At 37.9% G+C, this 22,985-nt stretch overlaps 1 protein-coding gene across 2 annotated transcripts; it reads right to left on the bottom strand.

The window, feature by feature from the left end:
- Nucleotides 1-5: 5 nt before the first annotated feature.
- LOC113713875 (E3 ubiquitin-protein ligase UPL1) lies at nt 6-18,380 on the bottom strand. 2 transcript variants are annotated; one of them, XM_072066911.1, is made up of 17 exons: nt 17,961-18,380; nt 17,622-17,747; nt 14,786-14,881; nt 14,448-14,651; nt 7,709-14,282; nt 6,511-7,547; nt 6,107-6,394; nt 5,824-6,028; nt 4,584-4,852; nt 4,211-4,485; nt 2,638-3,748; nt 2,420-2,566; nt 2,246-2,326; nt 1,938-2,163; nt 1,493-1,632; nt 427-533; nt 6-272 (listed from the first exon to the last, which is right to left on the bottom strand). In XM_072066911.1, exons 2-17 carry the CDS (start codon nt 17,715-17,717, stop codon nt 170-172), a joined length of 10,959 nt encoding a protein of 3,652 aa, XP_071923012.1. In that variant the 5' UTR covers nt 17,718-17,747; nt 17,961-18,380; the 3' UTR covers nt 6-169. The 2 variants fall into 2 exon arrangements, with proteins under 2 accessions (XP_071923012.1, XP_071923010.1); XM_072066909.1 differs by having other exon boundaries at nt 6,511-7,571; nt 17,961-18,379.
- Between the last annotated feature and the right edge of the window lie 4,605 nt (nt 18,381-22,985).

The following is a 22,985-nucleotide window of genomic DNA, read 5'->3' as shown; positions in this document are numbered from 1 at the left end:
GCAAATTGACAAAATTTAAATTGCCATAAGCATTTGACATAACTGTACTGTACAATAATATCAACAAGGATAACTTGGGCCTTCAACTGGCCGCCCTAAACAATTTCCTTTCATAATAAATTTCTTCAACATTGACATATCTACATCATTTCCTTTTATCAAATTGCTCTTAACCAAACCCAAATCCTTCATTAGCTTCATGAATTGCAAGTAGCAGTCTCTCTTCCAAATGCTGTTTGGAAGGATATTCAGGTAGATCCAATTGATTGAAACTGCATAAACCAAAAACAACAAACTTAAAAAACTACACATAAAAATTTGACTGGAGATGAGACCTAGCAAACTAGATTATCCATGTTAAAGATTTTTTGTTTTTTTTTCCCTGCAATTGATAACCATGATTGCCAGATAGTAGTAGGTTATTACCATGTGTGCGCTGAGGGCAAGTGATCAGGACTGCCATATGCTTTATGAATCTGAAATTTCTGGGAACCCGAAATTCCTTGTAGTGCACTGAATCCTTCTAAAGGAACCTGTAAAGACGGATATTATGGGTCAAACTGTTTAAAATTTGCGTGAAATGTTAACACTTCGTAACATCAAAAACAATAGATGATTAGTCAGTTGTCTTGCGGCAGATTACAGGCGTCAAGCAAGGCTTCTTGTTATTCTTAATTTTTAATTTGTTCAATAATTGTCTCTGCATACGTGAAACTGTTGATGTTGACTGACGTTCAATACACTCTCTTTACTTTCTAGAGCAAATGGACAACCTTTTGCTTGTTAAAGACGTACATTTAATGTCATGCTGTCTATTTATACATAGGAATTAAAAGAAGAAAAATAATCAAGACAACACTTAACAACACCATCATCTTGCTTGTCACCTATTTTTCCAGATTCCTAATCACTCATCTGAACCAGGGCTTTCAATGAAACTAGACATAAATCTACATTCACCAGTGCTAGCCAAGTATAGATTCAATCTAAAGCGTGCTTGATGCAATCAGTTCGTCAAAATGTACACTAGCTAATTACAACCAATGCCTTAACTGAGAGAGGGAAGAAGATAATGATGCCCTGGAAGCATTACACATTCAATCTACACTTTTGAACAGCAAACCACATTCAGCACAAAGCACTTCATATATATAGAATCAATTTATTGAAGATGCTATATGACCTTATATCACAAACTAGATCTTGGCATACTGGTGCTGAGAACCGCCTAACCATAGGGCCAATTGTCTACTAAGATACTTTTTTCTTGATTTATTATTAAGTAGTGAAGATGATCATGACATGGAATGAGTTGGGGCTATTAAACACAGGCACAGTAAGATTTGCTACAGAATCCATCAATTAGTAAATAGTGTGATATTACTTACAGTGAGTTCTGTACCACATTTGCAAAGCAGCAGTGAACAGCACAAAGAAAAGATGGGAAAGCACACAAGTATGCATGAATCAACATGAAATGATGGGAAAGTACCTTAGAGGTTCCTGTTACAAATTGTAATAACCGAGCCTTGTCTTCCTTGCTAAAACCTTGAACCACCTCCCAAAACCATTGAATGACAGGAGATGCTGCACTATAACCCGAATACTCCGTATTTGCTCTCAAGTCATCCACTGAAAGAATTAGCTTAAAAGTGAGAAAGAGCGACAGAGAGCTCCCCCAGGGTTGAGGGACTGAGAGGAAACAATCAAATAACTGCTGCATCTTTCATCAATGTACTTTGATTTGTTTTTACTTCATTTTACCTGGGGTCTCATCTTATCCCTTATTTTTCCTGTTCCCTTTTAAAAGGCTCAGGTTTTGTCCTTTAGCTTTTTCACTTTTGCCAGCATGCAGTTGTTTTTTGGGCCCCCCGAATTGGTGCAGGAGAGCATAAGATAGATGGAAGAACATAAAGCAGAGTATACTAGTAACTTACAGTCAATATCTGGAAGCCCACTTATCAGCAATTCCAATTCCTTGTCATGGAATATAGATATCAGGTCCCGAGGTATTAATTCATTGAATCCCTCCAAGAATGCATTTATCTGTGGACGAATGGCAGTATTTAACCGATGCTCTGCAACGAGATCTACATACTGGTGTTTATTTTCCTCGGTAACTCGGATGTTTCGACCACCGGGAATCAGTTCATAGTCAGTAACCTGTAAATAAAATGAAATAAAAATTAAATTTGGAAAACCACCAAAAAGTAAATTAATTCGAAACAACTACAAATATTCATACTTCTGTCCGTTCATATAGGATCAGTTTTTCTTCATCAGCATCAATACTGAATGTGAGATCAATAATATCACTGATATCATTCTGCAGAAAGATTGTAAAGATTAGTTTTTTCAACCAAAACAGTTGTGTGCAAGCAAATACAAAATGCAGAGAGAGGCTTTAAGAATGCCATACCTCCAGCAACCATTTCAGATTCTTAAAGTAATCAGGGTCAATAGCTTCAATGTCATGATATGTTACTTTGACCCCAAGGATATGCTTGTAAAACGACCGGGTAAAATGAACATCAAGAAGTTGTCCATCAAAAAGAGCCTTCCCAACCTATAATACACAAGATGATTAGGCATGCACACAACATGTCAATCCAACAGACAAAATGGACTAATACTCACAACACGCCCGACAAATTTGAAGTATGAAAGGTGTTCCGTCTGGTAAACTGAGTTTGGATTAGGCTGGAAAGTTGATTCATTGCCAACAGTGGTAAATAGCAGCGCTCCTTTATCAAAAATTACCCTTGACAACAATTGATACCATTCCCTTGTTAGACCACCAGCATCAATTCCTTCCTCCCCTTGGAAGTGAACGGTCAACCTTCCTTTCAATTCTTGTGCTGTCCTCATGCGAAGCTGATTGTATGAATCTTCCAGAATGTAAGCTCTTCTAACAGAAATTCTTAAAGGACTGTGATGATGATCATGGTGGTGTTTGATCTTAGATCTAAAATGCGCACGTTTATTGTCAAAATCAATAATGCGAGGAACCTTCAACATCAGCGAGAAAGACTTCTCAAGTAAACCAGGATTTTGCCGGATGAAAGAATTCAGAAGTTTTCGGTGCTTATCTGAGAATTTCACAAACGCCATTTGCTTTTCATCAGCTTTTGCCAAAGGTCCAGAAGCTTTCTGCTGACTAGCAAAAGCAGCAGCCTCTTCAACATCAGAAACAGTAGCAAGACTAAAATCATGCCCTGAACCTGGCTCTTCAGGATGCAACTTCTCACACATCACAAAAAAGGATTCTATATAGGGCAATATATTCTGACTGCCAGCAGGAAGGGGGGGCATCATGCCAGATGGTTTAGATGTTGAAAGAATAGATGAGCGCAACAAATCAGGTGCTGAATCAGAATAGCTCTCCATCTTGCTGATACAAATGCTCAGCTCCAACCACAATGGCTCTAATGCTACATTGATTTCCCGGACAAGAGAAACAGTTTTAGAGTGCTTTTCAGAAAGAATCTGAGAATCCTTCTGGTTAAGTGCAGCAACAAGAGAGCTTAAAGCTTGTAGAACCCTTAAAATAGCAGCTCCATCAGAGGAACTAGTACTAAGAAGCGCTTTCTCTACTTCCCCAAAAATGTGCAACTCATGCATCGCAGACTTGATCAGACTTTGCACAGAACTAGCTAGCTCAGTAATGAACAGATGACAATGAACAGGAGCAATAGCCACCAATTTTTTCAAAACTTCTGCCACAAGAGTGTATGCATTATCTGACAGACTGAAGAAAATATCCATAAGTTAGTAGAAAGATAATAATGATAAGTTAAATTTCAACTGCAAAAAAGCAATAAAGTGATCAGAAAACATCATTAGGACTCGGTCTTCACAAATAGTAATTGATCACAAGTTTTATACTGAGTTTTGAAAACTTAAAGGTAAAAAACCAGTTGGTGTTGGATCTGAGTAGTAAAATTTGCGTACCCTTTTTACCTTACTGTCATTTTTGGACTCAAAATTTTTAGAAACAAAACAAAAATCTTTATTCCGCATTTTCAAAAGGATTAATGAAAATTTGCGGAGGCCTCAGCAATTTCCTAGTTTCAATTTGAAAACATATCCTAATAAAATAATATACTTATGCACAAAAAGGTTAATATGGAACAACATGCCTGGAAGGACTTTCTAATATGAACAAGAACATTCAAAAAAATGCAATAGCTCAAGCACAACTTTTTTATACCCTTCTCTTGCAAGCAATGAACACAGAAGTCGAAGTTCTGCTTGCGGTAAATTAAGCAGAACATGAACAGAGTCCCCTTCTCTCTTGGCACCAGAGGAAGAAGCCTTCAAGGAATCATTGACTGCTGATGTGGCTCCAGAACTGGCGTTCATCTCAGCATCAGATGTGGAAGTATGAGGATCAGATTGTTGTCCAGGAACAGAAGAACCAGGCTCATCAGATGAATTTGATTTAGTTTCAGCATTGTCAATGACCACATCCAATAAATTTAGCAGCTGAAACAACAACAAACACAAAATTAGAGAGAAGCCGTTGGTACATAAATTTTGCAAAATCTAGTAATGACACTACACGATTAGTTTGGACCTATCACCTGTTCAAGATGTGCTATACTTCGCAAATAGAGCGGTTGCTTCAACAGTGACAAAAGCAAGGCAAGTGACACAACCCCTTCTTGCTGCTTTTGTAATTCATCCTCCTCAACAATCATTATGGCTTTTCCCTTCTGTTCAGAGGTCCCAGAAACTTTCGAGCCTGGCTCAGGAAGGCTAGATTCTAGAAGAATCTTTGCAACTAAAGGATGATTCCGAGCCAAGTAGGTAAGGGTTTCTAGAACACGCCGGGACACCAAAGGAGGAACCCCTGTGCATAAACAATATTTTAAAAAACACACTTTATGATCTGAAACTGAACTCACAAATGCTTGCAAGAGCAAAATCTAACCAAAGAACATTATTCTTTGATAGCTAAACGAGCCATTAGATTCTGAGATGCAGCTGGAGAAACAGAAATAAATAGCAAGTTGGCACCTGAAAGAGTAAATTATCCAACACCCACCCCCCAACTCTCTGTCCCCTGGGGCCTAAGAAAATGGCAATCTGAGCATCAGAGCAAGTGGTACCTTAAACCAAATCTTGCAACATTTTTTAAGGCAAACAAACCACTAATTCAAGAGGTCAGTTTGCTTTGACAGACCAGAAAAAAAGTTAAGAAATTCAACTTTCAAGCACCTCTGTTAATCAATTGGAAAGTCACAAATCTCAGTCTATTCACCTTACGACCAAGTTGAAATAAACCAGCTTGATCATAAAAGACATGATGATTCAGCTATTTAATAATCATATTCCCACAAATTCAAACACTAGAAAGGAAATCTATATTCTATCCAATCTGGGATTCCCCATTTATGCTGAAGAACATGAAATGGTAATGCAATTTAAGTAAGTAGCAACAATTAAAACCAAATAGAACCCAAGCATGTACAACAAGAGGGGCCCGAACTGGCAGCAGTGAGATATCTATTTATAAACAGGGGAATCCATTTAGCTCCTTATTTGTGCAAAATTCAATAAATCCTAGACCAAACACAATAACTTAAAAAAAAAAACTTGTTTTTGTTCCTTTTTTCAATTATATTTCACATATAAGATGATATAAAACAACTGATATCAGTCTTAAACCATTAGATTACAGCTCATGAGAAAAAAATTGGACCAACAGCACGCAATTGTTAGGAATTATAGATTACAGGTACGCCCAGATCTAAGACATAAGTCCCAAGTTAACTTAAACTGAGGATTGATCACGAAATGTACATGGGAAAGTATTCTTACCATCAACATACTGAGGGCGAGAATACGTCACGTGACTCTGACAGGCATACAGTCTGTAGAGGGGCTCAGCAGCATTAATACAACTGGCTGGCTTCTTTATATCAAGCATTAACAAGTCCACAAGAATTTTGACCAATGCTGATCTGGTTTCGGCATGAGCGCTAAGGTTCAGGAGAAGCCTTTGCAGCTGCCCTTTATAAAGTGGCTGGAAAACAATAAGATCAGATAAACAACAGATTGTGAAAGACCTAAGAAGAGAAAACCAACTCTTCCAATTGAATACCTGAACTATCCGAAGCAACCGGATCATTGCTTTCAGATCCTCTGTGTCAACCAAAGGTGAGCCCTCAGCCTCAACTGGCTTATTTCCCATTGACCTTCGCGGAAGAATTCCACTAGCTCTGTCAAGAACTTCACCACGTCTAGAAGATTCACCCCTACGATTTCTTGGATACATCCCAAAAAGAGTGCGATTATACCGACGTGCAAACCTTTCCCTCAACATGTTTGCTTCCGCCACAAGGGCAGGAGTCAGATTTGCAAGAATAGCATCAGATGAAGTCAAAAGCACCTTGAGATGATAGCAAAAGAACATCAAGTAGAGATGAGATTCCCAAGAATGAAAAAAATTAAGCATCCTAATTCAACCCAATAAGTAACCCAATGAAAAAGAATCCTAGAATGTACCTCTTCTCTTAATTCTGAAGGAAATGTTGCAATTATTGAGACAGTGTCCATTTCAACAGGTTGACCTTCCAGCTCTTGTGCTTGGTGCAGCCTTTGGGCACGTTGTTGAGCCAGAACTTCTTCTCGAATATCGGGGGGAAGTGCAGCAAGAAACTCAGGATCAATATCTCCAGCATTCTCTGGATCAGGATTTTGCGGTTGGGCTGCTTGACCCTGCTGAGCAGAAAGAACTTCAGCACGCAACTCCTCGGGCAGTGCATCAAGAAAAGCAGGATCTATTGATCCAGAGTCAGCATCAGCATTTCGTTGCTCTTCAGCTGCATCACCTTGCTCTGCTTCTTGACTGGGATTTTCAGAAACCTCAGTTACACTATGAAGGGGAGGATCTCTTACATTCAGTGGGGCAGCATTTACAAATGATACACTAGTCCTCCTTGTTCGATCTCCAGTGCCTTGCCTGTCTCCACCCTCATCATGGCCATCAGCACTCCCAATTTCGACATCCAAACTCCGAAGACTCTCCCCAAGAGTTGCGCCACTACCACTACTTTCTTGACTTACTGCTTCAACGTCCCGAACAACAGCATCACTTTGCTCAAACTGCATCTCAACGGATTGAGGCTGTCTGCTAGAAACATCAGCTTCCTGAGTGGTTTCATTTGCTGCAGGTACAGTATCAGTAACACGAGAGGTATCTATTGCTGTGGAAGAGGTAGGCGGTAGGTTTCCACCGTCACTGTTGGCACCATCAGCAACAGAGGGTCCTGTCATTATCCCAGCTGATCCAGGGGAATGACTAGCCTCTTCTTTATTTTGTGATGACACTGAAGTATTATGATCAGAGTTTCTCTCAGGAGTTGCACGCCTCAACTGAGAAACAAGCAAGTCTTCAAGACCCTGAGGGATTGCTGATGTACTTGATCCCCCACTTTGCTGGTTATCACTTGCCCACAAATTAAACCGGTGGCCATGACGTCCATTGCGAAGTGAACGGAATATGGAATCCAACCGAGATGATGTTCCGTCCAAGTTTCTATCTGTGTAAGCATCACGAGCATTCTCTGAGCAAACAGGAAGATATAAGCATCACACCCAAATAACAATTATACAGGGAGAGAGACAGGATAGAAATCGGGCAATAAATCATAGAAGTTAAAATTTGCAACATATAAAAAGACAGATGTATGAGTAAATATACCTGGCTGTCCCAAAGAAGCTGCTGGCGATGAGGATGGTTCCACCAGAAGTGGATGTTGTGAAGGAACAATACTATCACCACTTCTACCCAACAAATTGTAGATGGATGTTGTACGACCTTGACGTCTGGAGCCAAATACTTCAACAGGCATTACATGTAGAGTTTCACTCGAAAAGCTACTCTCTCTCCCAAAAACTTCGATATGGTCAAATACATTAATGCCATTCATTCCACCTCCCAACCTCAATATTACACCATCCTCATCATCCTCGTCATCTTCCTCCTCTTCTTCCATCACTTCTTCATCAAACTCGTCTTCATCAATTTCATGGTCATCTTGATCTGTATCATGATGTGGTAAGTGATGCACTTCATCTTCTTCAAGAATGTTCTGTTCTTCATCATCCCCATCTTCATCAACCTCATCTCCTTCATCACCTGACATCTCATCATCCTCATCCTCATCTTCTTCTTCATCTTCTTCATCATCATCAAGATTCTCTTGCACATCCGGCTGTATTTCAAATCTTACTGCTACAGAGTCTAGGCCATTTTCCACGCCTCTTGTGTCTTCTGGAGTTTCATGCATATAATCTTCTTCAGGAGCAGCAAAACCTTCATCCATATCCTGGTCATGTTCCATATCATCTGTCACAGCCTCAGATCCACCATAATTCTCAATCACAGTAAAAGACTCAACATTGTCCACGTTCACTGCATTTGCATTAGCTTGGGACATTGTTTCCTGCGACTGTGACGTATCACCAGCAATTTCTGTTTCTCTAGACTCTATTTGAGCAGATGGTTTCCCCAACTGCTCACCTTTCCCTGCATTGGAGTCAGCAGCATTGACATGTTCCTTAGTCACCAATTCCAGAACTTTCACAAGCCCAGTTACCAACTTGGCAGAATCGGCATGATCTAGATCTAACACATGAAGAACTCTAGTTAGAGATCGAACTAGACCAACATCAACAAAAGTTACTGAGGCCTCAGCTGAAATGTATGAGCCTGTAGGAGTGCGAGCAGCCAATACATCATTTAGGAGATCAATGAAGGCTTGGATATCAACATCAGGTGCTCTAAACCCTTTAGCTGAATGAGAAAAATCATTGAAAACATAGCTTATCTCCACAAAAATTCTTTTCCTTGCTTCAGTAGAGCGAACACACGATGCCACCAAAAACTGGTTTGCTCTGCTTGCTAATTTATGCCTCCAATCACCATCTGTTTTCTTTTCCTTTCTAGAAGTTTTCAAGTGTGGTAAAAACTTATGAAGAATATGGTGAAACACTCCAGCACTAGAACCCCGTTCAGATGTTACCCTGCAGCTGCTAACTTCAGAATCTTTCCGGAGCAAAACATGAATAGACGAAGCATACATCAGAAGAATCTCGGTCAAAAGCTTCAGAATAAATACAATCCTGGCCATGGATGCTGCAGACTCTTGCTCATTGCTTTCATTCTCATCAGATGCAGACACTATAGCTTTACCTTTGCCTTTAGATCCAGATATATCAATGTCCATGTCTTGCGACGATGAGTTATCTTTTGTCAAGGATTCTTCTTTAACTGGAGGATCAAAAGTAATAACTGAATCCAAAAGAAGCTCAATTACATTTACAAAGCTATGAGGAGGTTTCCTGTGGAGTTTAACATTCTTTGAACTTGTGTCAAAAAGCTTTCCCTGCCCACTTCCAGGCGACTGTGAATTCATATGACCCAGACTAGCTTTCCCATCACTGTTCTGTAGCTTGTCTTTCTCTTCTGGTTTCTCCTTCTCTTTCTCTCTTTCCTTAGTTTTATCCTTGTCACGATCTTTGAGCAAGACAATGTACGGCCTCTCTCCAACCATCTCAATTTGGCAAACAGACTGAGCAGCTTTCATAAAAATCACTGGATCCCGTTGAATGACAGAACTTAAATTTAGTAGAAAATTTCGAGCTGTAAGCCTTCCACTGGCCTGCCGGTTAGCTGCAGTTGCTATACTGTGCCGAATTTCAGATTCCATTGCTTGCTGAAGTGTCTGGGGATCTTCAAGAACATGTCTGATTATGGTAGCAGCTATATTATCAAACCCAACAAATAGGCTACTTGTTGGCAAGGAAAGCAGTGACTGCAGACCCCCAGCATCAAGAAAACTGACAGCAATTGAATGAGTTCTTGTAAGAGTAGAACATAACTGCAGCACAGCATGCATTGTCTCAGAAGGAAGTTGTCTCTTAATACAACCACATGCTATTTCAACAAGTCGCTTTTGCTCCTGTACATCCAAGTGTTTGGGAGATGAGCCCAATGTTTTCTGCAACTTGTTTTGTCTATCATCATCTATCACAATAGATGTCTGACTGCCAACCTCTTCCTTCTTTAACAGTTCTGAAACATCAAGATTTGATTTCTGCTCCACTTGAGCAAGGCGGTCAATGGCAACAAATGCTGCTGTCACCCATTTAGGGACTTGAGATGCAACCTGGTCATATGAACCTGAATTCCACTGTGACAGGAGGTCTGATGCAACTTTAACCAAAGCATGCTTTGCAGCAACTTCCCTAGCAGCTGCATCTTCATTTAAAATCAAAGCAAGAACATGGAATAAGGAAGACAGCATGGTACTGCTGCCACTGTCAGAAATGTTACCACAAAGCTTCACTTGTTCAATAATAAACGAAATAACATGGGACCTGTTATGACCGTCATTTTGGGAGCAAATCATCACAAGGAGCCCTCTAACAGGAAAAGCCAGTGTCTCTTTCATCTGCAAAAGCCTCCTACAAGCTAATAACAAGTCATCAACAGGAGGAAGTTGCACCATTTCCTCTACAATAGATTGTCTAGATTCATCAGCAGAATCTTCCTTTGACTCTGATCCAGAGTTCCCAAGGGACATTGCTAGTGCTCGGGCAAGTTCATCATCTTCTTGAGTTTCCTCAGGATGCGAGAATAACCACTCCATTGCCAACTCCACACTGTTTGAACCGACCTGTCTCAGTGCCTCTTCAGCGCGGGATCTGGAAAAACCCATCTCTGCTATTGTTGCAATAGTTGATTCATTGGGGGGAGGGCCAGATATCCGAGTTGCATTGCTAGCAATGTTTTTCACTTCTACCCCAGAGTAAATGTGTCTGATGATGTTGATTAGTGTTGTAATGAAATCATAATTGCATTCTGTAAACTGTGGATGAATCCAAACTGGAAGAACAGCTTTCAGTACCATAGACTGGAGAACCTTAACAAATGTCTCAGCATCTCGAGGAAATGGTTTATCCCCATTCACCAAAGGCTGTGTAAGCAAGTGCTTCGTAAAAGGAGATAAAATAAAGGATGAAGTTACCAGGTGGTCCATAAGTCTACCGAAGCAGGCTAGGGGACCATATATCCAGGAATGATCTACTTCTTCCATTCTATCCTGCCTCAAAGCCCCTTCATCAGTCTCCATGGGCGATGCAGGAGCTCTGTTCACATCATAAAGCAACTGACTAGTAGCGTCAAATGTGGTCAAAATGGATTGGATCACCCCTCGTCCATACAAGCAATTTAGTATAACAGGATTACACGAATCAGGCTTGTCAAGTAGAATGCCATCAATAAAATCAACCACCTTTCCAAAATAGCGACACTTGGTTGAAACAGATGCATCAGATCCACTATGATTTACGTGGCCTCCGAAGTTCACATGGTCTGATGCAATTGAAGCAAAGCTAGAACCAACTGATTTTGAAGGAGAAGACACATTTAGCATGTCATCTCGCCTACGAGATGGAAGAAGCATTACCTTTCCCAACTCTTGAAACAAATGGGTGATGTGAATTGATAATGATCTCGCCATATCACAACAGGAACGGTAATAGGTTCTCTGCCTATCTTCATCCTTCTTACCACTGGACTCAGCAACATTGGCAGAAGCAGACTGATGAGACTGATGACCAACTCCTGGCTGTATGTTTGAGAGACCATCAACAGTCTGTCGTTGCTGAAGACCAGATGCGCGAGTAAGATCACGATAGAGGTTTATCAGATCAAAAAACTGTGATTCAACACTCCATCCAGACATTCTTCTTCGAAGCAGGGGATCAAGAAATTGTCGGAAAGAGTTGAATCTTTGCTCTTCAGAATCAATCATATCCAACTCTGACTGGCGTGACTCATCCGCAGAACCAGTAGCATCATCCTCTACATCAATCTTAGAGTCTTCAAGAAGAGCAATCTGCCATAAGACTTCACGATGGATACGCCCAATATCCTCCAAAACTTCCTTGCTTTCACTTCCAAATTCAGTAAGCAATGCAGTTACCCAACGATTGTCTTTTGAGGCAGCCAGAAATAGAAGAAACTCAACAATAAAGAGTGATGAAAAAATTCCACTATCTGGAATCACCCTAGGGTCCAGCAGAAAGGATCCGGAGACACCAGTAAATCCAGTTAAAGCCTTTTTCAGATTATCCTTGAGAGAAGAACAGAAGGCACGTGCTAAAGGTGTCGAATGATGTTGAGTGAAACTCTTGAAGACCATAGTACTGTGTAGTGCTATGGACATCCCTTCAGATGACTGTGCAACACTTGGCCTTAAAAGAAGTTTAAGTAGACCTTCAATTCCTGACTTCTCTACAAACAACCTACATGTTTCAGAATTTTCCATTGTCCTGTGAACAAGTACCATGACATGAAAGATACTTAGCTGGATGAACTGCTCATCCGAAAGCCCTTCAGAAGTTGAACCGGTAACATCAACAAGGCTGCAAGGACCCATGTTTTCCTTGTTTTCAGAATCCATTTCCATTGCAGTGCTTTCATTAGATTTCCCTAATGAATCTACAGGTTTAGCATCCCCAAGCACTGCAATCCTATTGATAATTTCAATTATCAGATCAACACCGGTACCTCGTAATGAAGAAACATGCCTCAGAAGCTCTTCCACAGCATTTGCCAAAGGGACAATACCTTCATTCATAGCTATCACATACTTTTTGTCCGTGAATATATCAACAAGAAAGCGCAGTGCCGAAGTTTCTCTCACTGCCTCTAAACCCTTGGCATTAAGACAAATCGCACCGAGACCATTTGGAACACATGTAAGTGCCTTTGAAGAAGGCAATATACCAGCCACCACTGATGACAGAAAAGCATTGGGGAGGCCCAATTCATACAAAGCAGGAAAGCAGGTGGGGTCTTTATGAATTATTTCACTCATAACCGTCACAGCAGAATAATAAATATCACCTCCAAATTTTTCCACATTACCAAAAATCAGTGACAGAGTAGCAGGTAAAGAACCATCATAAGCATTCTGGGATCTTGTCGAATTTGCTAAGGCATAAGTAGCAGAACTAAGAGCCTTTAATAGAACCCTGATGAGTCTTTTCTGAGAATATATCTGATCATTAGTGTTCCTGGAGCATTCACCAACAGCCATTGGACTAACATCTACTCCAGCCAAATCAATTACTCTGTGTACCTCTATCTCCAATCTATGTGCCAAAAGCTCCACCCCACCCAAATCTTTAAAGAGTGTCACTGCCGCATTGCTATAGTCCAAGAGCTTTTGCAGAGTTTTCACAGCTAAACACACAAGATGCAGATGTGTTGGATCAGAATCCTCTAAAAGAGGTAAAAAGGCAGGGACCATCCCCGAACCTCTGATTACGCTCCCAGAACTTGAAGAAGATATGACATGTAGCAAGTAGAACTGAACAAGTGCTTCAACAAAGGCAACACACAATGGATCATTGGAGTTATTTAACGATAAAATTGCTCTTTGGAGCACATTCAGAAGAATCATACGATTACCCCCTGCAAAACTGATGCTTGAACCACTCAAAATCCTTGCCCGCTCATGCGATGATGAATGAGCAGCTAATTGGGCTCCCAGAGCATTCATTGCAAGCGTTCTGATAGCTCCAGATATGGTTTCTTCAGACCTCACAATCCTAATTAACTCATTTGTGTATTCTGGCTCATTGGCAAAAAAGGAAACAAGTTCATCATGAGAATCACTGGATTGGACAAGCACAATGAAGGACAGGAGGCAAATCTTGCTGTACAGTCTGCATATTCTAGGAGAACGAAATGCACGGGCAAATCTGATCCTTGTCAGTAATGAGAATCTGTGTTCAGGAGGAACATCATACTGATCAATGCACAACTTCATAAGCGATAGATCATCCTCTTTCCTCAAATGGAGCTCAGGCAAGTGAATAACACTCATGCCAGAAGACACCGAGCTTTCACTAACTCCCTCGGTACTTTGACTACTGGTACCATGCAACTCATAGTAAAGGGTTGACCCCAAATGATACTGTGCTTTGCCAGTATCATTTTCCACATCAGAAGGAAACAAACATAAGCCCCCTTCTTGGGTCCTTTCATTAACAGTAACGCAGGAGTACAAGCCCAAGCCTTCTTCTTTGCTTCCCCATCCCTGTGCGAGTGATAGGAGGCAGCTATTTACAGACCCACATCCGACCAACTTCCCACTGGCATGCAACTTGGATGGATTTATTTTCACTAATGCAGAAAGAGTCTCTAAAGTTGCTATAAGGATTTCAGGATCAGTCGAAGCAAGTAAAAGCCTGAAATGCTGGAAAGCAACAAAAAACAGGGATTATTCAAAAATCACAGACACAAGTAGTAGATACTATAATGCAAAGGCACATAATGCCATCTAAAATGAGAATAACACAATTTTTTTCCAGTAAATAGTGAATACAATAACTCTTGTTCTCATTCACAGCGTCCAACTCACCTCTAAGCCACTGAACGTACTCTTATTATGGCAATTTTCTAATATGATTTGCATCACTCGCAAAATTTGTAGAACCACTTGCTTCGGAAATGGACTAACATCTAAAATATTATCAGATAACAGAAGGTCATTCCTGCAAGATATGTATGTCTTTAAATATGTATCAAAATGAAGAAACAATGGCCTCCAATGATTAAAGTTCCCCTGAAACACAAGCAAGCTGCATTAGAAACCAAGAAGAAGAAAAACAAGCTTATGGCAAATATAACAACTAGCAACTTTCAGGACATATCAAATGAAGGCAAGAAGAGTAAAATAAAAAAGAAAGACAAAACCACCTTGCCATACTCCCATCGAAATCCAGAAAGAGGTATAGCTATGTCTTGTAATGGACTTTGAATCACCTTGTCAATAAAAGCCTTTACTTTTGCCGGCTGCACAATACATAGAGTATATCAGACTACAGATGAAAATAGGAAGATATAATCAAAATTAATATCTTCAAACATTGCAGGAAACTAATTGCCTAGGCGACCAAGAGAGAGAGACAAAGATTACACATAAAATTAATTGTTCTGTTCTCTTTTTTCCCTCTCCTTTAGTCATTTTACATTTTGCTAGTGCCAAATGGGATTTTGGAGATAAATCATCCACAGAAACAAGTAGGTTCTTGTCAAAATCTTTCCACATAAGCATATAGTAGAATACAATCCAATCAATGATTTTAGATATATCCATCAAATAGTGGATATAACCACCAATATCCCTACCTACTTTTTTGACCATGACCAAAAATTGTGCCAACATACAACCTAGTCATTTTTTAACTTGTACACACCCAAAACACAAATACAGCAATTACAAGCAGGAGTCCTTCCAGGAAGACACATAAGGCCCAAAATATTTCTCTTTTGCTGATATTGACATTGAAAGTGCTACTTTATGGCTTATGAGGCTGAAAGGCCATGTTTTGCTCTTAATGTGTTCCTAGTAGTCCACCTGGAGTTGGCAACACTGGGTTGGGTGCATAACATGATACAGACTACAACTTTGTACTTATATCTTCCTTTATCCTTTCCATAAAACAAGTGCCAAAACAGTAGGAGTTTAGATATATAATAGTTACAGGTACCAAGCGTAGACTACATGGACTCTTCGATTATTCCCCCTCATTATTATAGCTTTTACCAGATAAAAGATCTAGAAGACCAAGTAATTCAGAACCCATGGTGATATGAATGTTGGCAAGTTAGTAACTTAAAAACTAATGCACCTGCTAATTCAGGTCTTAAGTTCACATTTCAAAATTCCAGGGACTAGTACCATAGTCCAAAGCAAGGTAAGTAGATTGTTAACAGTTTCCATATGGTTAAATCAGAAAAATACAAAATTACGAAACATGACATGCTCCAAATATTCCTGCATATCATGACCAATCCTGCAGTTCCCACTATACAATACTGTCAAAAACAGACATTATGTCGTACACATTGTGTGCAAGCATTTGATGGTACCACTAACACTATTCAGTTGGAAATCATGCTTATGACAAACATACATACATCTTAATTAAAAGATTACTTAGTAAAAATGATTAAGCCTGCAAAACATTAAATTATGGTACTTAAAAACATATAGTAAATAATGCAGAATATTTTATGAAAATTCAAAACTAAAAAATGTTTCCTCCACTTCGTTCACATCCATCTTACATGGTAATCCAGATGCATATCAAATTGTTGTAGCCATCAGTAACTGAACCAATTTCATTGTTTTATCATCATAGCAATTGATGACTACTACAAGTCCCGATACAATTTCCTAACTCAGAATATTCTGTTATCAATACATCTAGCAGGTAGGAAGATCCATGTTCTAATCCCTGGAAAATAAAAATGACAATAGACTTAATCTTTATCCTATTCCAGTCTAGAACTAGTAGCATACTTCTTCTACAAGAACCAAACTTGCACCACCCCCAGCGCATACCAACAAGTTAAAATCTACTTAAGCTCAGACAATCGAGCAAGCATTCTGCTAAATCTAAGCACCACAACCAAAAGGTCAAACTGGAAGCAAATGCTTGGGCTTTGATACAAAATTGGGCTCAGCGGCATATAACTATATGATAAACATTATTACTCTAGACAAGCTAATATTATTCATGAAACCAACAACAATTGTATCGTTGTACGTTGTACAGGATCACTCGCTCTACATAGTTTTTTGAAGCACATATTGTATATTCCACAAAGTTTAAGGAGGAAAAAAAATCATAAATTCTAACTATATACTACTTCAGCCCAAAATATTTTCAATTTAATAAATCTAAAAATACATAAAAAGTACCCCTCTGAGAAGCAAACTGCTTAGAGAACTTAAGATAAAAAGACGCATTTACTGAGGAAGAACAGAGAATTTACTCATGAAGGTTTTCGCTTACTTCAATTCCTTCAAATAAAGTCATTCACTAGCAAAGTGGAGTAAAACCAATGTATGTCACAAATTCCAAGTTTCAAGAACACAATGGAAAGGAAATTAGAAGAAGGACCTTAGTTCACAAAAAAAATAAGCCACGCAAGTCCTTGAGAAAGCGTAAGACCAAGACATTACAAAGTATAATGCTCATAAAGCAACATAGACTACAAAAAAGAGCACCATATCCTCCTTGGTAACTCTTAAAATACACAGAAGCTGAACAACCAAAAAACAAAGACAGAAGTTTTAAATCAAACGAAATCTCCAATGCTGCCGCATCTATTAAGCATCAAAGCAAATAAAAAGTTAATTGCGTTTGTCAAGGTTGATATGAATTTCCCTAGGCAAATTAAGCCATTTCACATTTAATTTTATCTTTCAATATACTAACCATTAGGCTGAAAGCACATAATACTGCTAAAAGAAATCAAACAAGTGCATTTTTCAGCAAAGAAAGCAATACCCATATCCAGGCTCACAATACAACAGAAAATTACTTGCACATTGCCACAAAGAAAACATTTTGCAATAAATTAAACCCAAAATACAAAACCCTCAAGTTGAATCACCAGTAAATACCATCACATAAACTAGGCATCACTTGAACAGTTATAATATACACGCGTATATGTGTTTCTCTGTGTGTACTAGTGTAGTGTAAGTAGTGAAAGTAGTGTAAGTAAATTGAAGGCATACAGGCTCGGAGTCAAGTTTAGCAGAGGGACCGATTGCTCCGTCACCGGACAGAAGTTGCCGTAGCCGTGACGGCAAGCTCGATCTTAAGCTCGCCATATCCAAAGTCTACTTCCCTATATCTATTTACTGTATTCACCAAAACCACAAACAATAAAACATAAATAACAGAAGTTAGCATCAAAACAAACAATTTTAAGCTCGAAAATCGACAAATTAAATCAACAAAACCCTAAATCGATATTGAAAATAAAACGAAAACCATCCCTAAATACCAAAAAAAACCCCCCATAAACACTACAGACTTTTATGTGACAAACATAAAAAGACAAAGTGGCTGACCTGCAAAACGGTGGATGCTTCGGACATCAAAAAGGTATAACTGTACAGAGAATTTTTTGGAGAAGATTTGGGGATTGGTTTAATTCGAGAGGAAATAGGTTAAGAAGACAAAAAGGGTCTCAGAAGAGAGGAGAAATTATGTAACCCTGGGGCAAGACTCAAGGGGCCTGGGCTGTGGCAGGGTTTTATATATATAATATTTGATGACGTGCACTGTATAAAGAAATGGAGAAGAGAAGTCTCAGCGATACATGGGCTCTCTCTTTTTTTCCAAACAGTAAGGCGGTTTTGCAATTTAGTCCCTTTCGTTCTAGGTTGTTCTTTATTCTTACCTTTATATAATTGGCTTTGAGAAGAGTTCCTCTCCAAGTTTTAATCCTTTTCTTTTAACAAATTGTAGTATCTTTTTGTTTGAGAAATTTGTGGATTACGAGATTTTTGAGATGTGATGGCATTGGAAGCCAAGAGGCAACCCTTTTGGCAGCGGATATGTTCGTGTCGGTGTTTATAAGCGGCTCCAATAAATACGCTTGAAACTGTCGATGTATATATATAGCGATTACGTATTACGATTATAGTCAACATGTAATTGTCGGTACGTGCAAGTAGAGATATTTAGTGTGTTTGGATACCCCAATTATCCCAAATAATATTTCGCTTGCATCATAGATACATTTTCCAACACACCTTTTTATATTCCCAACCACCTTTTTATCTCACATACATCACATCACAAAAAGTGCTACAGTAATTATTTCAAATAATACACTATCCAAACAAACTCGAGATGTATTATTGATCAATTAGTGAATTACGTTTTTAGATATTTGGTTTATGAAAGTAGTTAACACGCAGATGACGTTATGAATTTTGTTAGTTTAATTTTGTAGTAGCGTGTAACTTGATGGTGCTTTGTAACCTAGACAGAGTAGATGATCTATGTTTAATTTGCCTGTTTTATACTGTTCAAGTATCAAAGAGCATAGTGCTCTAAGTCAAATTATGAGATCATACTTCTCCATGCATATTGCCTTAGATTATCAAACATATAATTATCAAAAGATTAGGAATTCCCATTAACATTTTACTCTAAAACCATGAATATATTTAACTATATGTATATATATATATATATATATATATATATATATATATATAGGGAATAGTAGTTACAAATTAATTTTACTAGAAAAAAGTTTCAATTAAACATGTTGGTAGATGAAAGATGAAACGCATCTTTGGCTTTCACAGTAATATCCTCGATATTATTAACATGATTAGATAATATCACTAACAATTTTGATGGTGTCAATATTTCTAAACCAGTTACAAATTCTCATGGTATTCTTTAAATGTATGTTCATGTAATATGTTTGAGAGCCATTGGGATTTTTTTTTTTTTTTTTTTTTTGCGTCTATGGAAGTTTTATTACATGATCTCCTCACAGACAACAGCCAGCTTGAAACATGATGGATTTTATTTTCCTCAAAGGATAATATTATTGACTTAATTATTTACTTCCACTTAGTTTTTTTAGATGAACTGGTCTAATATATGTGTGTGTGTATGTATATATATATATCATCTTTAGTATAAACTATTAAATGTATAACACTTAGCTCATTTTATCGGTCGTCCTTAATTATTTATTTCCTCGTATTGCTTTCATTTAATGTCATGAAAATTTGTCTCAAAATATGTAAAATAGAGCACTTCCTTTGCTATATTTGATAAAATCTTATCCCGACTCAACTTCTTTGGTTCGGAATAGAGAAAAATGGTTGAAATAAAAGAGTAAATCTTGCTATGATGTGTGCTTACTTTGTTCTTTTTTCAAAGCCACTGGAAGCTTGAGTCGAATTAGAATAAGTTACCCAAGACAAAATTATTATCTTTATATATATATAAAGTTTGAGCATGGATTTGGTGTTAAAAATTTTTGTCATCTTTTATTTTTTTCAAATTTAACGTCACAAAAGTAAAAATTTACTAAATATAACTACTAAAGTTCAGATAACTTCCACTATTTTAAGTTCCAATAATTTCTTTGTTTGCAAAAAAAAAAAAAGAAATAATAACCTTTTTTGCAACAAAAAAAAGTAAACTTCTAATAACTTCCATTGTTTTAATAAAAAAAAAATTCCTTAATTTGCACACCAATAGATGTGTAATCAAATCACTACAACAATCATAATCAACAACAAAGAAAACAACTTATCAATGAAATATGATTAGGCAATGATGATATGATTTTGGATTTTATCCTCATAGAGTAAATTTGTAAACGAGTTTACTGGGTTCTAAATCAAATTATCAATTTGCTTTAATGATTTGTCTCCAAACTAGGATGAGAATCTTTTTTTGGCCCCTACCAAAAACATGTATCCAAAGTTACCAACCTACTTTCCAACTAGTAATATAGATTAGATTGAATTTTATGTACACTAACAGTGCACACATTATCACCGTTGAATCTATGACACATGTGCAAAAATTGAATTTCAAATTTAAATTTTATATTGTTGTCATTCATGATATTGGTTTGTATGATTTCTTGAACTATTTTATACATTGCACGATCAATTCTTTTTTCAACAAACAAACAGAGCGAGAATATTTACATTGTTCAGTTTCAGCAATACATTATACTCTTTAATAAAAAAATGCACTCTCAAATCCGTGAATCTACACATTAGTGAAGAACAAAATGCACAGATCGATGAAAAAGGTACATGCCAAAACCAAATTGAAAGGCTGGTCACCATTTCCAAAGAAAAAAAGGGTTTAAAAGGAGAAACCTAAAAGTTGAAAACAAAAGGTTCGGGTTGATCCATATCAACCTGAACAAAAGGTTAAAAGCAAAAGTTACAAACAAAAGGTTCAGGTTGATCCATATTTTGCCCGCGTGAATGATCCAACGGTAGCACCTCCCATTGGTGACCATTTGGTCCCGAGTTCGAATCTTTGCTCTGTTGGATTCCTCCGCGCACTTATCGTGCTTGGGTCGGGTTGGGGCGCTGGACCCGGATTACAGGGGATTAGTCGGACCCCGTAAGGATTGACCCGGACACCCCTGTGTCGACAAAAAAAAAAAGAAAAAAAGATCCATATCATTGCTTCTGAAGAAAAGAAAAGTAGGAGAACAGAAGTCAGATGACCTTCTCCATGTCTCAACATGCAAAATATCTGCATGATTGAAAACTGTGCATATATATACATACATATGATTAAGGATTTTATTGAGCTTAGAATTTTTTTGTACCCACCAATATGAGAAGAGGGGGTGCAAGAAAGAAGTATAAAGCATTTGTGGAAAAGTTCAGATGGGCCATAAATCAGAAAGCGATGAGGACAGAAGTTTGACGACTGGACTTCCAAGCCAAGACATGAAAACCACAGACATGGATTGGAAACTGGAATTTCATCCACAGCAATATGCCAACAGCAAAATGAAAAAAAAAAAAAAAAAAAGGGAATTTTGTAAAAAGTCTTTGGTCAATACTTGCACCAACTTGAGTGGCATCATCAATCATCATAGTAGGACATTGCATCCATGTGGCAAACGGTTGCTATTCTGTCATACATCCTAAGACTTTGCATTTGAAGCGATAATCATAGCTTACCCTATTGCTAATCATCTCTTGGCTGGCTGTGCCAATATAGCTCTTTAGACATTTTTATGAATTGTGAATATGTTCTTATTGATCCCATTACAATTATACCAAGCTTCCTCCACCATATGAAATGGAGTAGTGTGCTTGGATGCAAATTTTTTGTTTTATCAAATATTATTTTACTTATATTATAAACACGTTTTTTTTAACTGTTCTTTTATCTCATATATACTGCATTACAAAAAAAAAAAAAAAAGTTACTGTACAATAATTATTTCAAATAATACCCCTTTATTCAAACATTTTTTTTCCATCATTGCCTCAAAATTTGAAATTGAAAACTGAGCTATAAGAATTTCTTTTTTTTTTTTTTCCTTTTCATATGAATTTTAGGACAACATCACAATATTTTTTTTTCCTTTCACTCGCCAACTTCCTAGGGACTCACTCAACGTTATAAAACAACTAAAAGAGATGGATGTACATTGAGTTCCACATGTTCATTGAATTTTTCCTATATTCATCGAGTTTCTCTAGATTAGAATATGAAGCAACATAAGGACTGATATGGATGACCATTTAATTCCTTCGTATTTATGGGGTTAATTCCACTTTGTCCCCCCCAAACTTTGGACGATTACCCACTTCAGTCCCTAAACTTCAAAATGGGACACTTAAGTCCCTAAATTTATAAATACCTCCCAATTAAGAAAAATTGTAAATAGAATCCCGAATGTCGTGGTGGTTGAAGTGTCCCATTTTATAAGGGTTTAGGGATTTAAGTGTCCCAATTTATAAGTTTTAGGGACTTAAGTGTCCCATTTTAAAGTTTAAGCACTAAAGTGGGTAATCATCCAAATTTTGGGGGGACAAAGTGGAATTAACCCTATTTATGTACCATTAATCTTGTTTTGTATATGATTAAAAGTCATCTAACTTGTCTTATAATATCGGGAACACTTTTTTTTTCCAGACTTTTGAAATTAGTTAGTTAAACTTAATCCCAAAAATCGGTAACTTTTGAGGCAACCTTGAGGACTTAACTACCCAACCCCCCAATATAAATACTTGAGTGAATATAAATACGAATTCCCTCTACTTTTGTCTAATTTGCTCTATTCCATGCCACTCTCTTCCACATTTTGTTCTTGCATCCGTATTAGTTTTATTACACTCACAAGTCTAGAAGTATAGCTTCACTAGTTTTTTTTTGTTTCAATAGAACATCTTTAAGGGATCAACGATTATGTCACAGATTAACAGGTGAAGACAAAAAGAATAAAAAACTAGGCAATTGGCCCTCTTACGAAACTTTTGGCTCCTCTTCGTCTCCTAGCACTTTTTTTTTTTTTTTTTTTGATCTTATCGCAGCTTAATTACGTGGGCTAGAAGCGATGTCGTGGTTGATTT

This window comes from Coffea arabica, chromosome 10e (assembly GCF_036785885.1).
Source record: "Coffea arabica cultivar ET-39 chromosome 10e, Coffea Arabica ET-39 HiFi, whole genome shotgun sequence".
NCBI lineage: Eukaryota > Viridiplantae > Streptophyta > Magnoliopsida > Gentianales > Rubiaceae > Coffea > Coffea arabica.
This window is presented reverse-complemented; position numbering and strand designations above follow the sequence as displayed.

What these genes read in the sequence shown, in the direction of transcription:
- LOC113713875 (XM_072066909.1), bottom strand. Translation starts at nt 17,717, where the DNA reads ATGGCGAGCTTAAGATCGAGCTTGCCGTCACGGCTACGGCAACTTCTG. An exon ending in CTAAACTTGACTCCGAGCCT is followed by an intron (nt 14,882 to 17,621) that starts GTATGCCTTCAA and finishes TGTATTGTGCAG; the next exon opens with CCGGCAAAAGTAAAGGCTTT. An exon ending in TCCTATATGAACGGACAGAA is followed by an intron (nt 2,164 to 2,245) that starts GTATGAATATTT and finishes TTTTATTTACAG; the next exon opens with GTTACTGACTATGAACTGAT.